The sequence below is a fragment of the Callospermophilus lateralis genome, chromosome 1 (genome assembly GCF_048772815.1).
Source record: "Callospermophilus lateralis isolate mCalLat2 chromosome 1, mCalLat2.hap1, whole genome shotgun sequence".
NCBI classification, from domain to species: domain Eukaryota; kingdom Metazoa; phylum Chordata; class Mammalia; order Rodentia; family Sciuridae; genus Callospermophilus; species Callospermophilus lateralis.
Genome location: NC_135305.1, coordinates 88,317,677 through 88,335,833, shown reverse-complemented (window position 1 = coordinate 88,335,833; position 18,157 = coordinate 88,317,677). Strand labels below are relative to the sequence as shown.

The 18,157-nt window shown below is 43.8% G+C and overlaps 1 protein-coding gene across 3 annotated transcripts in view; it reads left to right on the top strand.

The window, feature by feature from the left end:
- The first annotated feature begins 296 nt into the window (after positions 1 to 296).
- Pde1c (phosphodiesterase 1C) overlaps positions 297 to 18,157 on the top strand; it is a 511,610-nt gene continuing 493,749 nt past the window's right edge. For 2 of the 3 annotated variants that reach the window (XM_076863774.2, XM_076863775.2), the window contains exon 1: positions 297 to 466. In XM_076863774.2, coding sequence (XP_076719889.2) covers positions 382 to 466 — 85 coding nt within the window. In that variant the 5' untranslated portion in view covers positions 297 to 381. The remainder of the gene's footprint in view (positions 467 to 18,157) is intronic. The other variant, XM_076863776.2, reaches the window with a different exon arrangement.

The following is an 18,157-nucleotide window of genomic DNA, read 5'->3' as shown; positions in this document are numbered from 1 at the left end:
TGGCTTCCGCGGCTCCCAGGGAGTAGAGCGGGAAAGGCGGGACTCCGGCACCCACCCACCAGCCGGGTCCACAGGCACCCGCGCGCTGCGCCTCGCCTTAGTAACTCTCCTCTCCTGGTATCTGGAACTTGTCGTTAGCGATGGGGCTGTTTCGATGGCTCGCTGACTCCGCCGTGTGCCGGGTGCACTAGTTGACGTTGGGTCCCGGTGCCTGCAGCCGGCGCGCTCTACGAGCAACTAGCGCGGGTCTGCGGGTGACAGCGCGCAGCGCGCGGGGAGAGGGGACACCGGCGAGAGCCCGGCGCGGGGCCGTGCGCTTAGCGGTGGGGATCCCTGGAGGCAGCTGGCCAGCTGCGCGGTCCCTGCCCGTCCGGCTGAGCCATGACGGACGCCAGCAACAGGAAGGAGGGCTTCAAAAAATGCAGGAGCGCCACTTTCAGCATCGATGGCTACAGCTTCACTATCGGTGAGAACTTTCCATCCCCCCTGTCCGACGCCTGGCTTAGGCAAACACCCTTTCCGGTGGTGGTGAGGGTCACTATCTAAGCAGGGGTGTGTGTGTGGAGGGGTCATGGGTTGGGCTGGGCCAGGACTGTGCGCGACAGGCGGGATCACCTGGGAGCCCCTGACATAGACAGGAAGCCGCGCCGGGGGTTGTCCATGAGGCACCCATCAACCTGCATCCCGCAGGAGCCAGTTTTCAGGATCATACTTCTCTGAACTGCTCGATTTCCTTGCAGCGAATAGAATAACAAAATCCAGAAGAGGAAGAATACAGACAGCCATGGACACAGAGAGATGAAATGATGGAGATAGGAAAACCTAAGGAGGGAAGATAGAAAAGCGACAGAAAGACAGTGACCAGAGAGACTCACAGGGACAGAATGGCAAAGACGTTTGGGCATCTAGGCACCAGGTTAGAGATAGAAATGCCAAGACACAGGGGAGAGAGAGAGGAGAGAGGAGAGACTTAGAAGAAGAAACCCATTCAGAGTCTCTGACAGAGACGCAGGATGCAGGCAGGGAGAGAGGGATAATATATCATGTTACTGAAATATTTGAGAAAAAGCTGTGGTGTCCCTGAGCCGGATGTTGGAGGCGAGTGTTGGAGTCTTCCAAACTCCCAATGGCTCCTGCTTTCTTTCTGCCCCTAACTGTTCCTGTCCTCAGGGAGCTGGACCACAGAGCTCACCCTCTGGAGGCTGAGCATTTGAAGATATCTGTCCAAGACGTGTTTCTTGGTCTATGCTTGGTTTCTTGGTCTGTTTTGAAACAATTTCTCAAGGTCTTGTGTCCTCATCTTCCTGGGGGTGGGCAGACCTGGGAGGCCCAGTTAGTGGCAGGGGGCTTCCTCTGTGGATGTCAGCATTTGGAGAACAGCAGCATAGGGACAGGTGCTTAGGAGGTACTCTGGCATTCCTATTTCTGGGAGCATTCAGATTTCTGTGGCTTTAAATCTGATCTGAACTCCAGAGACTTTGAAAATGGGGGAGCATGTTAATTTGCTTTTTGGTGTGCTGCACCTGCTTGGAGGTGTGGTGGGAAAGTGCTGGGGGAAAATGAGACCGATGATGAGCAACTCATTTCTGGGCCAGTTTTGCTTGTTCTGAAGTGGCCCAAGGTTTCTGGGGCATGGACTGAACACATGCCCTTCACCAAACATACCATATCTCCACCCTTAGACATTTAAAAAAATATATATTTAGTTGTAGATGGACCCAATACCATTATTTTATTTATCATTTTTTTATGTGGTGCTGAGGATCAAACCCAGGGCCTTAACTGTGTGAAACAAGCACTCTACCACTGAGCTACAACCCCAGCCCCACTGCTTAGAGACTTTGCCTTGACTGTCCCACAGCCAGAAATGCCATTCCCCCAACTTGGCATTGTTAAATCTTGTCTGCCCTCCAAATGTCTGCTCTCATTTGCTACCTCTGAGTCTCTCCATCCCCATCAGAACACCCACTGCACACTGCCCATTGGTGGGGAGGGGTACTCCACCATAACTTACACCCTGCCTGGCATTGGTTTGGCACCTGTGGTCTTCATTGCATTACAGATTCCTGAAAGATGACACTGTGCTTATTTATTTTTTCTCTGCTCCAATGGAGACATGATGGTGAACGCTCAGGGATCATTTATGGAGATGAATTAAAAGTTGTCAAGGTCAAAAATATTTATTTAAAGTGTCATTTTCATGTTAGTATTGGTTTTCTTGACTCTGCTAGGAAAACTTTCAGAAGTGATTTTTTTTTTTTAAAAGTACTAGTTCTCACCAGATCTTATCCTGCAAAAAGTGTGGGCTTCCTAAAATCCAGGATCATAGCATGGTTCTCCTCCTCCTAATCCTGTCCCTTACCATTAGAAGGGATGGTCTAGCAGACTGGTAGGGCCTGGTGGTTAGAAAGGGACCAAAAAGTGGTCTTGTCACTTCCATTTGAGATAGCTGCCAGCTCATTTCAGGTTGCTGGACATTTATTAATTCACTTCTTTTTATCTGTTCTCCTTTTTCCCTCCTTTCTTCAACAAATGATTATTGAATTTCACTGTATTAAAAGATACAATTTAGCACAATGCTTTCCACAAGGCAAAAATTAAATAAATAGTAATTGTTGTAAGTATTCAAGGCACTAAACTAACATAATGGGGAGGTCATGAAGATAAACCAGACTTAGGACTTGTACTCAGGGATTTTGTGTTCTTGGGGTGATGTGATATGTTCATACATAAACATATTACAAAATAGAATTATTGTGATAAGAGACATTTTAGAAATTTTAGGCCAGTATGGATATTTTAGAGAATATGCAGATTACTAAAAAAATCACCTGTAAATCTTATTAGGCCAAATGTTAATATTTCTTATATGTACTTTCTAGTACATTTTTGCATAGACAAAAATTTTTAAAGAAAATGCAATTATAATGTTTGGAAATCTGCTATTTAATAATATTAGCTTTGTTTTGTGCTATATGTAAAATATTTAATCAACCTCCTGTTTTTGATTATTGAGGCTTTTAATTTTTATCATTAACAAGCAATGATAAAAATAAATCCCTAAGTACTTTCTTTTTAAATATTCATCTTCTAGTTGTAGTTGGACACAATACCTTCATTCTTTTTTTAAATTTTTTTTTATTATTAGTTGTTCAAAACATTACAAAGCTCTTGACATATCATATTTCATACATTTGATTCAAGCGGATTATGAACTCCCATTTTTACCCCGTTTACATATTGCAGATTCACATGGGTTACACATTCGCTTTTTTACATACTGCCATACTAGTGTACAATACCTTCATTCTATTTATTTATTTTTATGTGGTGCTGAGGATCGAACCCAAGGCCCACATGCGCTAGGTAAGCGCTCTACCACTGAGCCACAACCCCAGATCCCCACCCAAGTACTTAAAATTTTTTTTTTTAGTTATTGATGAACCTTTATTTTAATCATTTGTTTATCTGTGGTGCTGAGAATTGAACCCAGTGCCTCATACGTGCAAGGAAAGTACTCTACCACTGAGCCACAAAACCAGCCCAATTTTTTTTTAAAGAGATAGAGATAGAGATAGAGATAGAGAGAGAGAGAGAGGGAGAGAGAGAGAATTTTTTAATATTTATTTTTTAGTTTTCGGCGGATACAACATCTTTATTTTTTTTGTATGTGCTGCTGAGGATTGAACACAGCGCCACGGGCATGCCAGGCGAGTGGGCTACTGCTTGAGCCACATCCCCAGCCCCCAATTTTTAAAGGATGAACTTGTACAGAGTATGATTGCTTTGTTCAAGAACATGCATACTTTGGGAACTTTAAAACATATTGCTCAGCTGCCCTTTGGAAAGGCTTTCCAGTTCACACTCTATCAGCCATGTGTCACACTTTCATGAATACCCAAGGCTATTGTTTAAAAAAAAAGTTTCTAGTTTGAGAGGTGGAAGGTGGTATCTCAATTCACAAGTTATTTTACTTCTTTTTTAAAATTTTCTTTGTGTTTTTCCTCCAGGGAAGTTCAACATTTATTAACTTTTGAGCACTCTTAGTGTGTGTGTGTGTGCACGTATGTATGTATATATATGTATAAATATCATGCATATAACTGATGCATTAAATTTATATACCATGTAATTATAAATAGTACCTGTTAACTACTTTAATATTCTATGTTAATCATATAATTGTTACATTAATAGTGCACATTATAACACAGGTACATATGTCTATATATATATACATGTATATAAATTTATATATACATATATTAACATTTGCAAGTGCTGTCTGTCATTTCTTCCAAGCAGGAGCTCTCATACCCTTGCAACATCAGTGTGTGGTAGGATTGCTTAGAGAACAGGCAGATAGCTTGTAGCCCACACTTGTAGATGCCAGCTCATGGTGCATTTCAGTAGGATGGAGTAGGCAGATAGTGTCCCTTCTACCATGTGGGAGAAGAATCCCAAAGAGGTCCAGCTCTCTTTTCTCAGGTGTCTGATCTTCTCTTATTAGAGAATCACCTCCTCTTTTAGGGTGGCAATCTAGGATGTTAATTTAAAAACCTAGTATATCAAAGGACTTTACTAAAGGAGTGCATATGGTATGACAATGGAGATTTGAGAAATTATTACATGGGGAGTCCTATGAGGAACAGTGGGGATCATGGGGACTCTGCGGGAAGGGAGGTGTGAGCCAGCTGTGGTCACAAACTCTCCTTGGGTGGGGGGGCTCCTGTGGAAGGCACATTCTGGGCTGAGGGCAAGCATTCTCTTTTGGTTCTGATTGGGTATAAAGGAGCCTTCATCTTATGGTTCTCCCTTGGGACTGGGGATGTTTGGATACATGCAGGACCCTTTTAGTAGTTGTCATGCTGGAGGCTGGGGGACAGACTCTACAGATAGTGAGCAGGGGACAGAGGAGTTAAACATTCTGCAGCAAGTACATCCCTACACAGCAAGGAACCATCCCAAACACCAGTCACATCCCATGGAGCAATTCTATGAAGGTCCTTCTGGCAAGGAAGCCTGGGACCCCTGAACCCCTCTATGCCCTAGCTGCAGGCACTCTGTGGGACTCATGGCCAAGGCTGCCCTGGGAACAGGTGCCTCTTCCTGGGAAGAGTAGCTGTGGATGTGGTCTAGGCTCTGATTTGGGGCTTCAGCAGTTTGTTCCACACCTTCCACAACAACCCTGAAAGGTAGCTGCTATGACTCCTATTTTAGGAGAAGAAACTCCTAAGCCTCTGGGAGGACGTAATTTGCCAGAAGTCACGTGAGAAGGAAGTGGCAGAGTTGGGGTCAAACCACATCTGCCCTGACGTGTCCTCCGTGGTTTGCCTCACGCCATACTGCCTCCCTCAGTGAGCGTCATTTCTGCCTAGCCTTGGGACAATCCATGATCTCCACAAAGAGAAGGAGCTGAACCAGCCCAGACTGGAGTGAAAGCAGAACCACTGCCTTAGGCAGGGCAGGTCCTGGGTCCCTTCCCTGGAGGAGATCAGGGAAAAAAAACAAGGCTTGATAATCTGTCTCTCCCAGCCCCTGGTTCTGTCCCACCCTCCCCTGTGTCCCAGGGGCAAGTGGTTTTATGTTCTCTGTATATGAATCTCTCAGGTCACAAAGTGGACATGTGGTCAAGAGGTCTTGGAAACGGGTGAACATGTGCCACATGCAGAAAGCACGAACAGGGAGCCTTCTGTGTACAGGAACTTGTGATGGGCAAGTAATTATCATGATCCATGGTAATGGAGGCCATATGACTCTGGGGAGGTACATGTTCAAATGAACTTTTGAATATAAAGTGAATGGGGGGAATGGTGAAGCAGAATCTTGTTTTTTGGACAAACTTCCTTTGTTTTCTGGCATTTGGATATCTATCAGGGTTGGTATTAAGTGGATGCAGATTTTTTCTGAGGCTACCTGAAATGCAGATACCCCCCTCCTCCACCCCATGAAGTTGGTTTACAAAAGGGCATAGTGCTTTTTTCTTGTCACCCCTCTATCCCCCAAGTGGGCCTCACCGGATCTCTTTGGATGCTCCTCATTTCTCACTTTACAGATGTGCAAGTGGGGCTCAGGGAGGGCCCTTCATTTTCCCTCCTCCACTCAGCGATGTTATTCAGTGAAATGGGTAGAACTACAGGCTGGAGGATGTGAAGTGGTGGGTGTGTCACAGAGAAGCTACTTCCTTCAAAGATGGTGGTTGTGTGGGAAATTCTAGGCCTGTCTTGTACTGAAGAGGCCTTGTTCACAGAGGGGTGTGTTTCCTGTAGCAACTATTACTGGCTCCCTGCCCTGTGTTTCTCTCTTTGGGTTATCACAGAGGAGGAAAAACAAGGGGCCCCTAGCAGCAATCCAAGGCTGGAGGGATTGAGACTGAGGGTTCCCAGTCACCCTTGGCCTGCCAAGGCCTGAAGGCAAATGCTGTCCTAGAGAGAACCTGGTGCTCGCAGGGCTCTGTGGGTGGCTGAGGCCAGGGTGGTTTGTGCCAGCACTGGGAGTGTGGCCCACATTCAGTGAAGGCATAGTGTAGACCTCCCGTGGTGCATATGGCTGAGGACTCCTGACTGAGTTGTCTTGTCTGTCCAAGTGGGTGCAAGACCTTCTTTGGTCCTTGTATGCCTGGTGGAGACAACAATGGGGATCAAAGAACCCAACAGAGAGCTAAGGTAACAGCAGAGCCCTCTGTTCTCAAAGGATACCTGTGAAGACCCCCAAGGATGCCTGAAACTGCAGATTGTAGGGGACCCTATGTCTGCTATGTTTTTTCCTATACATGCATACTTTTGATAAAGTGTACTTTATAAATTAGGCACAATTAGATATTAACAATAATTAATAATAAAATAGAACAATTTTAACAATATACTGTGATAAAATGTATGTGAATGTTGTCTCCCTCTCCCCAAATATCTTATTTATACTGTATGTATAATGCTGGGTACGTGCTAGAGAAAAAAGATTTACCTGTCATGTAGGATGGCAAGATTTCATCATGCTACTCAGGAGACGGTGCAATTAAAAACTTACAAATGGCTTATTTCTGGAATTTTCCATTTGATAGTTTGGGGCCATGATTGGCTGTGGATAACTAAAAGCTTCAGAGAGTGAAACTGCAGATAAGCTGCTGTACACTACAGATACCTCCCGGTATTCACTGACCTAATTCCTTCCCTTTCCTCACATCCCTGGGAAGACTGGAGCCAGAGTCGAGTGGAGCAGGGTGCAGAGAGAGGAGGTGTGCAAACTGGGGCTTGGATTCTTGCTCTGCCTCTTAGCTTCCCTTCATTGGGCACCTTGGGAAAGTCACTTCACCTCTCTTAGCCTCATTTTCTTCATATGTAAATGGGGAGTGTGATGCTCAGCTATCGAGCTGTGGTGAGGATTGAGTACAGTTATATATGAAAAAAAATTCTGTGTTGACTCCTAATTGCCCTTCAAATGCTTCTTGCCAGTAGTGCAAAGTTAATAGTGGTGTACCACCCCGCATCATGGCATCTGCATTTCTAGCAAAACGAATCGTGTCTTTAATTTGAAGAATGAGGTTCTCACTGTGGGGTGGTGATTGTCAACAGCCAGCAGGGTGCGTGGTTTTAGGGGTGTGAGTCAGCTGAGAGGTGGCATTGTCAAGGGAAGCCCTGGTTTCTGGGGTTGTGATGCCCACTAGGCAAGTCTTTTAATTTCTCTGAGGCACACTTTTCTTCTCGGAATAAATGGGACTAATGATACCATCCTGGAAGGTGAGCCACGGCGAGGGAAGTATAAGGAATGAGGGTCACTGTGTGATCCTGAGGATCTGTGGGTGAACTCTGGGACAGGTAGGCAGGACGCCCTCTACAACTGTGCTGGCCTTGACACTAGACGGGAATAAGAGCAAAGTGTGCTCTGGGCACCCTCTTGGCCTTGCATGGGTTAATGGACCTTCCTGAGCCTGTCATGTCTTTCTGGGCTCCAGGGACCTGGGCAGAGTCCACCTGGCACCATGGGGACAATGGGGATGGTAGGGAGAACAACATTGCAGGTCTGACAATCCTGAGCCTGATTTGGGGATCTGGATGGGGACACAGCAGGAAGAGGGGCCAAAACTGGACTTAGTAGAGTCCAAACTATAACCTTCACTGTCTGGAGTTAGCCACTCAAGGTTCAAATCCTGAATCCTGTCTTCTTTTGCTTGTGATATCAGACATCTGGCATTTCATGATTAAAGTCAAGTTTCCTAAGCCGTACAACTGGTACGGCTTTCCTAAGACATAATAACTGGCATCTACCTTGCTGGAATGGGAAATTAAATGAGGTCATGCAAGTGAGGGCTGACATATTCACTGAGCACAATAGGCAAAGTGTCAGCACACAAAATTTTTAGTAGCCTATGCAAATATTTAATTTCTTTTAAAATCAGAAAGGATGTTGAAGCTAAATAAGATATCTATTTATAAAGTTTTAGTCAAGCAAGATGAATAAGTTCTAGAGTTCTGCTATGAAGCATTGTAAAGATTATTTTAAATGAGTAGATCTCATGTTTAGTGTTTTTACCAGAAAAAAGTAAAAATTTGTGATATTAATATATTTTTCTTCATACTAATGCAATTCTAAAATATATTTTAAAATTATAGAAATGATTTTTTTTAATGGAGGAAGGAGTCCACAATGGCAAACATATTTAGGGTCCATGAAAATAAAAATGTAATTCTAGCTTTTAGTACAGGGCCTGGCACATCCTGGGCCTCCAGAATTGTTAGCTAGAGTTATTGGCGAGTCAACAAACATTGGCTGCATTTAGCACTGAACTAGATGATGGGGAAGGGCAGGGCTACGGACCACGAGGAAAAAAACAGTGTAGCCGTATGGGGAAGACCCACACTGGACTCAGAGTCCATAGATGGGGTTAGCTCTTACTTGCTTTCTAATGCTGAGTAAGTCACTTAACATGGGCCTCAGTTTCTCCATTTATAAATCAACTGGTTGAGTAGGGAAATCTCCCTGAAGAAGATGGGCTTTGAGTCCTGATGACCCCTAGGTTTCTCAGAGTTGGGAGGGCTTGGGGACAGCCACAGGGGTGTAAAGGAACTTCTGGTGAAGAATCTTTGCAGAATTTGGAACAAACGGGAAACAAATTGCATGTAGGACTAATGATGAGCTCAGAGTCAAAATTAATCTTTTTCTTTTTTTGTACCGGGGATTGAACCCAGGGGCACTTAACCACTGAACCACATCCCTAGTCCTTTTTTGTATTTTACTTAGAGACAGAGTCTCACTGAGTTGCTTGGAGTCTTGTTAAGTTGCTGAGGCTGGCTTTGAACTCATGATCCTCCTGCCTCAGCCTCCTGGGCTGCTGGGATTACAGGTGTGCACCACTGTACTCGGCTGAGAATTATTCATGAAGTAAACATACTAAGTTTTCTGTAGACAACTTTGCACTGTTTTTTTTTTAATACTCACAGTGATATTTGGTCACCACTGAGTTAGACTTAAAGAAGGACCAAGGACTAATCATTGTGTAACTGTCTGGGCCTTCTAGTGATGCTAGTGACCAGCAGGAATGAGGAGCTAGGTGGAGATTTCCAAGTGTTCCTGCTTGGGTGCGAGCTTAACTCCATTCAGATGTGGCGTGGAACCTTTATGACTTTAATTCACATTGGTAGACTTGGTTGTTAGGAAGAATACATGTAATAACAGATAAGATCCATAGCAGCAGGGAGCCTGGCTCCAGCTCAGTGAATACTTGCTGGATCTAAGAGGCAGAATGTGAAGTTAAGAGCATGGAATCTGGAGCTTGACTGTTTTGGTTTGAATTTTGGCTTCAGAGTTTATTAGCTGTGTGATCTTGGACAAGTTATTTAGTCTCTCTGCATCTAATGTGCTCCTCTGTAAAATGGAGATAATTATAATTATAATACCTACCTCCTAGAGTGTTGGAGGATTAAATGGATTGATACATATCAAACACTTGAAACTGCACCTGGGACAGTAAGTTTTATGTAGCTGTTATAATAATATTTTTATTATCACTTATTCATCATAATACATGAACATAAAATGTAATAACAATACATTAATATCAGCATAAAAATAATAACCAGCTCAGTTCTGCTTCTTTAGATACCCATTTGTACTGTTTCTTGAAAAGCTGTAAGGATGATCTTGGTTTTATGGTTTTTGTTGTTCAATATTGGCATTTCCTGCTGAAAGGCATTCACTTTTGTGTCCTGGGGTGCTGGTTTTCTGATCTTGCAATGTGTTGGATTCTTGATGGGCCTCCAAGTACCCACATTCCCTCAACCAGCTGATCATCTTTTAGGACATGTCAAATGTGATAGTTTGGCAAAGTGAGTCCCTAACTGCCAGGCCCTCATTGGATGGTGAGCTCTCCTAGGCTGGGCTGCCGGGTAGAGAGAAAAGCCATGCTGAAGACTTGGGCTCTAGATCCAGCTCTTGCACTTCCTGTCCCTATGGCTGTGGGAAAGATCATTCACCTCTTTGAGTCTCAGGCCCCTTATCAGTAATGGAAATAATAATTCCTACTTTGGTGCATTGTTGGAGGAGTCAACTGGGCGAGGGATGTAGGAACCCAGCTTGCTCTAGGTGACCGGTAATTGGTAGCTGTTGGTTGTGAAGATAGAGAAGCTCTGAAATCAGGGAGCGGGCAAGACTCCCAGACCTGCAGCTGCTTCTCTGGATGGTGTTCACTGGCCTGCCACTGGCTGCCTCCCATAGCCCCCGACCAGCACTTATGTCAAGTGCTGGTGTGGCTGCAAGGCTGTCTTTGTTTTGGGGTAGGATTTCCGACCAGGCCAGAGATCTGGAGGCTTGCCTCTCCTCAGCCAAGTGCTTCCAGCTGGGGCTGGGTAATTGGTGCCAGCTGCTTTGGGGAGAGCCGGTTGGTACTTCCTGTGCAGCTGGCAGGCAAGCTCTGGAGTGTGGTGGGATCTTGGCCTGGGAACCAGTGCTTCCCTGAGGGGCTCTCCGTGGGCTTGAGACAGAGCTGCTGGAAGTTGGTTTGCACGTGATGAAGGGCAGAAGCTGCTGGATGGGGGTGCAAACCAACTTCCAGTAGCTCTGTCCATAAGGATTAGAGCACACGTACTGCTGTCAGAGTTGCTTTCTTTTGAGGGCGAGTCATGTTAATTGACGCACTGACTCCTGCCCTTTGTGCTTCTCCAAAATGCTGGCTGTGTTTCCTCTCTTGAAAACCCTGTAAAGTGGCGCAGGTAGAATTCCATGTGCTTGGAGAAAGAGATGAAAGAAGGATGTGCTTCGTGACCACCAGCACACAAGCAAGGGCTTTTAAGAGATGGTCTAATTCAGTTTTCACAAGTTGAAATTAGATATGGAAGTGACTTCTCCAAAGTCCTACTAATGAGTGAGGGTTTCCATTGTGGTTCAGCTCCAGGGCTCTGTCCTGGTTTCACTGGGTACATGTATGTGTGTGTATATGTGTTTGGTTGGAATGCAGTGTTGGGTCTGCTCAGATGCTTGATTCTTGGAAACTCTCAAAAAATTATGGTGGCGTATGTGGTAGGAAAAATATTCCTTTTTTATTTTTGAGCAATCCAGAAGTTGAATTGCTGAGTTCAGATATTCACCATTTACAAGATATTTGACCACTTTTTTTAAACCTTTCCCAATCTTGTTTCCTAATCTTGTAAAGTAGGAATAATATCTACATATGCTAATACCTCTGAAAGATACACATGATATCTACATTTCTACACATGCTCTACCTATCAGATGACATATGGTGCAGTAAGGAGACCATTGTAGGTGACTATAAAATATCAGTTTCTTTTCCCTCCTTTTCTCCCTCCATAGTTTACGCCAAACCTGAAGGTATCTCAACTGGCCTGATGATTGCCCTGTAATCACAAAATATGGGACCCCTCCAGCCCTGGGGAGGCTTTTGGTCTCTGACAGGCTCCAGGAAAAAGCTAGCATTTTTTTACTTCACTCCGGGCCCAGGGAACCCGAATCAACACAATAGAATTTAGGCAGTGAGTGGGAAAGTGGATGGATTTCTATTTTAAAAGCATTAGTTTACAGTTTCCAAGAAAGGCCCACTGAGTCTAATGACTCATCTTTCTTTAACAGTTGGAAGTTACTTTAGATTTCCAAATTTTGTCAAGTCAATAAGTATCAAAGGGGATTCCAGTGTCTTTGAAGAAGCAAAGCAGCAGGATTTCTGAGCTGAACTCCATCCTAGCCATCTGCTGAGCCCCAGGGAAACCCATTTTCCAACAAGATGTATTTTCTTTCTGTCTTTCTCATCTGGGTCATTCTTGAGGCCAACTGTGTAGATAGACAAACTTAAAAGATGCAGAATTCAGTTCAGTTGTGTAAGACCATAAACCTGCTCTTAGTGAGTCCTTCAAGGAGGCTGCCTTTTGTGCTGGGAAGGGAGGGTGATTATGCACTTATGCAAGATGCCCTCATGTTGATGATGGCGATCACGAGTCTTTACCACTTGTGACGTACTTTCCCAAATATCAACTCAGCTGATTCTATCAAAAACTGTGCAAGATCATTATGATTAGCTCCATTCTGCAGATATAAAATGAACTGGTTGCTGCTGTCACTCCCTGGAGGGGTTATGTTTTGAGTCCTGATGACCACCCAGGCTTTCTCAGAGTGGGAAGGGTTCAGGGAATGGCCAAGTGAAACTGGAGTTCCAAGAAGTCGTAGCGACTTGTTTCAGAACAGTGACTCAAACCTAGTTTCTACGGTTCTGAGAAAGTTCAGGCAGTGGAACTAGAAATCTGGGGACCCTCTCACCTTCCTTTTCCTGTGTCCCCACCTCCATCCACCTCATCTAATTAGTATTCAAATCCTGCAGAGCTTCTGATCCTGCTGCCCTCTAGCTAAAAAGCTCCCCTTGCTTGCAGGATCATGTCCTCCTTCCCAGGTAGGGCTCCTTGGCTTCCCCTAACCCTGATTTTGCTTTTATCTGGGTTCCTCCTTGGCAGTTCCCCTGCCAGTCCTGCCTGCCCCCCTGGGTTGCTGTCACTCATATAATATGTCTTTGTGAAGAGCCACCTTGAGGCAGCTTTGCGTTAGGCACCTGGGTTACAGAACAGACCAGCATGATGTCCTGGCGTATGTAATCCAGCGGTGGTCTTAGACGGTGGTGGTAAGACTGTGCTGTCTTCAGATGGAAAGGCCCAGGTGCTGTGGGAGTGTCCAGGAGAGGGACTAAACCTGCCTGGGGTTGCGGTGGGCTTCCTTGCTCAAAGTTGTGGGAGAGGAGTTGGGAGGGACCACATGCTCTAGAGATTCTGATTCCATAGCTCTAAGATGAGGCCCAGGCATGCACAGTTTTTAAGCTCATTTTGAAGTTCAGTCTTGTTTAGAAACCACTGAGCTGGATGAGGTTGGAGATACAATGAACAGGGGAGAAATTGGGGAACATTCTAGACAAAGACATACTATGTATAAGAACAGCATGGTATGTTAGCTTGATAGTGGTTAGCAGTAGGAGTAGAGGGTGAGTGGGGAGTGGGGAGAGAGGGGGCGGAGAGAGAGTTAGAGAGGCCGGGGACCAGGTAGGAGACTTGCATTGGTCCAGTAAAGATTTAATAAGGGACCAGTTAATTCACTGACCTCTGTGGTCCTGTGGGTGAAATGGGCTGTTGGGTGGGTAGAGGAAGAGGTTAGGGGGGTGAGCAGAGGTTGTCAGAGTCAAGACTGACTATGAAGTCAAGCTTTGGGTCTTTTCCCCAAGCGCAGTGGAAGGTAACAAACCATTTTGAGCAGAGGCAACCTGATCAGAACTGTGTCTATAAACAGACTCTGGCATTTCTGTGGCAAGTCAATGGGTGAGAGACGAATGGTGTTGCTATTGGTAATAACTAGCTATTACTGTATGTTTGACTTTCCTCTCTGTATCTGGGCCTTCCTGGATCCTTCTGAGTATTAGTTCTCTTTTTGGAGCAAACCAGACAAATTTTCAGGCTGCCAGAGATGAAGGTGGTCCTTGGAGGCTGGAGGCTGTCTTCATTTTCCTAATTATTTAATTCATTTCTTAACAAAATGAACATAGCATTATTTATTTTATTTGCCTATAAAATGATCCAAATTCATTTTAGGAACTCAGGAAAAAAACCCCTCATTATCCAGAGATGCCCTCTGTTAATATGCTATCCTAGGCACACATGTGATTCTATTACAGTTTTATTTATATGGTTCATATGTGTTCTATTACTTGCTTTAAAAAACTTCATAGTATATATGGACCTTTTGGATTACATAGCTCTCTCTCTGGTTAGTGTCTAGGTCCTCTTATGCTCACATCACCGTCTCTGATCCTGAATGCTCAGGAGCCTGGCGAAATTTATCTGTTTCACAGCATAGGTGGTGGTGTCTCCCCGCTTATACTCACACTTATTTTATATACAAACATTTACACATACACATCATATATACTTATTCTCTGTCTGCAATTGAGCTTTGTAAACATTAGCTTACTTAAATATCCATTTTCCTGTAGGGAAGGTAAGGTACTTGTCCAGGGAAGCAGACAAGGGAATCCAGGGTATCAGAAGCTATAATGGTCGTGTGCAAGCCCGACTATGCACGGAGATGTTAGAGGGCTCTTCTTACACCTGTGGGACAAGCCTTTGGTAAAAATCCAAAGCCCTTTGGGATGTCCTCTTAGCATCCGAATGAGAGGCTTTGTGATTTGGCCTGAGGGAGGAGAACTGAATATCAAATTCTGGTTTTTTTTTTTTTTGTTTTTTTTTTTTTAGAGAGAAAGAATTTTAATATTTATTGTTTAGTTTTCGGTGGACACAACATCTTTGTTTGTATGTGGTGCTGAGGATCGGACCTGGGCCGCCCGCATGCCAGGCGAGCACGCTACCGCTTGAGCCACATCCCCAGCCCGAATATCAAATTCTTAGGACTTGTTTCTTACAGTTTATTTCAACTGACAACTCAGAAGGCCACTCCTTCCTTTCCCTTCTCTTATAAACAGTTGAGTGCCCGCGCACTGCCCTGCAAATATAGGGAGGCATTAGACAATTTCTCTCAGCCTTGAGCAGTGTGTGGGCTTGTGGGGAGACTTGACATTGAAGAGTACCATGCCCAGGCCGGGTGCTGTTTCAGGAATTTGTAAAGGGTGAGGATAACTCAGGGGTGGGAAGGCGGGACTTCCTGTAGGAGTTGACACAAGCTTGGACTCAGATTTTTCTACTCTTGTTGTTTTTCTCTCCTTTGCTTTCCCTTCTTTTCCATTCCATGCCTCCCCCCGCCTCTCCAATTCCTCTTTCTTCCTTCCCATCTCTTTTTTCCTTTTCCTTTCCCATCTTTTGGTTTTTATTGAGATATAATTTACATGTCGTACAATTCACCCATTTTAAAGATTGCAATTCAACATTTAAAAAAAATTTCCAGAGTTGTGCGATCACCAGGTGTATGTGCTTCATTCTGTTTTATTTGAATAGTATTACAATAAATGGATATATACATTTACTTATCTATTCACCATTTGATGGACACTGGTTGTTTCCAGGTTTTGGCTATTATGAATAGTGCTGCTATAAAATTTTTGTATAAGCCTGTGTGGATGTATGTGTTTTATGTGTTCAGTCTCTTGGGTAGATTCCTAGGAGTGAAACTGCTGCATTGTATGGTAAATTCATGGGTAACTTTTTTTTTTTTTGGTACTGGGCATTGAACCCAGGAGTGTTTAAACACTGAGCAACATCCCCAGCTCTTTTTATATTTAAAAAAATTTTTTTTGAGACAGGGTCTTGCTAAGTTGTTTAAGGCCTCACTAAATGGCTTAGGCTGGCCTTGAACTTGTGATCCTCCTGCCTCAGCCTCCCAAGGCACTGGGATTATAGGCATGCACCACCACACCTGGCTTAATGTGTAACTTTCAAGGAACTGCCAGGCGGTTTTTAAAAGCACCATGTACTATCCTACCAGTGATGTAGGAGAGTTCTTGAACTGAGTTTTAAAGAGGGAGGAACCAGTTACATCTCAAATAGTGCAGCTGGCTGCATTAGAACCAAATAGGGATCTTGTTAAAGACTTCTGGACTACATGCACTAGAGATTCTAATTCCATAGCTCTAGGATGGGGCCCAGGCATGCACATTTTTAGAAAGCTCATTTTGAAGTGCAGTCTTGTTTAGAAACCACTGAGCTGGATGAGGTTGGAGATGCAATGGATAAGGGAGAAGTTGGGGAATATTCTAGATAGAGACATACCATGCATAAGAACAGAATGGTATGTTAGCATGATAGTGGTTAGCAGTAGGAGTAGGGGGTGGGTGGAGGGTGGGGAGAGAGAGAGGAGAGAGAGAGAGAGAGAGAGAGAGAGAGAGAGAGAGAGAGAGAGAATATGAATGAGAGAGAATATGAATCTTAGAGAGACCAGGGAGCAAACTTTAGCATTGGTCCAGTTAAGATAAGGAACCAGTTAATTCACTGACCTCTTCATATTTCACACACACACACACACACACACACACACACGGAAGAACTTTTTTTTGAAGTGCTAGATACTAGGCTCAGAACCTTATGTTTAATTTTCAACAAACTTTTTGATGCATTATTATTCTCAGTTTATAGGTCAGGAGCCTGAGGCTCGGAGATTAAATAATAGGGCTGGGACTGGAAGCCATCTCTGTCTGGCTCCCTCCACCACAGCAACCTGCTTCTCCTCCATGCAGAGCGCTGTGCTAGTGCTGTGCGAGGAGGGTCTTGGGATTTCATTTTCATTGAAGGAGAATTTATTATGCATTCGGATATTGCAATGGATTCTCTGGCTGGCTGTGCAGTCACTGCTATTTGCCCTTTTTTGTGATAGGTTAGAGGCATATTAAATTTTCTCTGATGGAAATGAAAATATCTAAATGTGCCAGGGAAATGCAATATGGAATACCTTAGTTAAACACCTTGAGGCTTTAGTTTATCTTAGCTTCAGTTTAAGTCCTCCGCCTTTTCCCTCCTGGTCTCTGTTGATCAAGGTTGCCTTTCCTGCCTGTGCTGAAACTTGACCCTGCATCTCTGGTGGCTGTCAGTCTGAGCTCTACAGAAGTGGAAGATTAAGGGCCCTCTGTGACTCAGGCATCGGAGTTCTGTGCTGGGACTGTTTTCAGAGTTGTATGCGTGACGAGGGGAAACTTGTAGTAATTACTGAACAGATGCCCTTAATGAGGTCTCTGCTGGATTTCCAGCTAGCATCAAAAGCTCTGCATTGGGACAGGAACGTCGAAGTCACTGGATCATTATGTGACATCACATCCTCCCTTTGTTGTCATAGCAGCTGTAATCATTCCACTGACAGTGTCCCTCAGGGTGATGGCAAGCCAGGTCTTTTTTCATTAATGGGAACCGTAGCAGTTCCTTCCATGCTAAGGAGAAAAAGAACTAGCTCTTTGAAAGAAGAAAAACTCAATAATTTTAGCACCTTATTACTATGATTGTTAGTATTTTGATAGTTATTGTGCAGGTTGTGCATGTTGATGATGGAAAATTTTATAAAATCAAGATTGGCCAAGAAAACACAAGATACCTGTAATGCAATATGTGGAAAGAACTACCGTTAACATTTTAGTGACTGAGAAAAATGTTTTTAATGAATTTGCACAGGTATATTCATTGTCCCCCCCACCCAGATCATTACTGGATGTTGTTTACCTCTTTCCCCACCTAACAACGTATAATTAATATCTTTTCATATCAATCTTCTTCTTCATCAAAATTGTTCAGGTACCATGATTTATTTAGCTGATTCTTTATGGTTGTATGTTTAAGTCCTTTCTGCTTTCTTGGTGTCACAAATAATGTTATAGAAAGTCTCAATGTCCCTACCATTTTATAAATTTTTTTCTGCCTTAGGATACATTCCTAGAAGTAAAGTTGTTGGGCATTAAGAGTTGAAAACTTTTGAGATATTTGAAATATATATATTAAACCCTCCCCATCTCCAATGTTGTACCAGTTTTTAATTCTCATATAAGTAAGTTTATATTTACCTATTGACATGGTTTAAATGTGGACTTCAACCTTTAAAAAAGTTGTAACTTACTAGATTAAAAAGCGGCATATAATTCTCCCGTTCCTTTTCTTGACTCTTTGTGAAGTTGAACCATTTTTCCCTCCAGGTATTAATTATCATCTGTTGTTCTTTTATAAATACCACATTCCTGCCTTTCTATTGT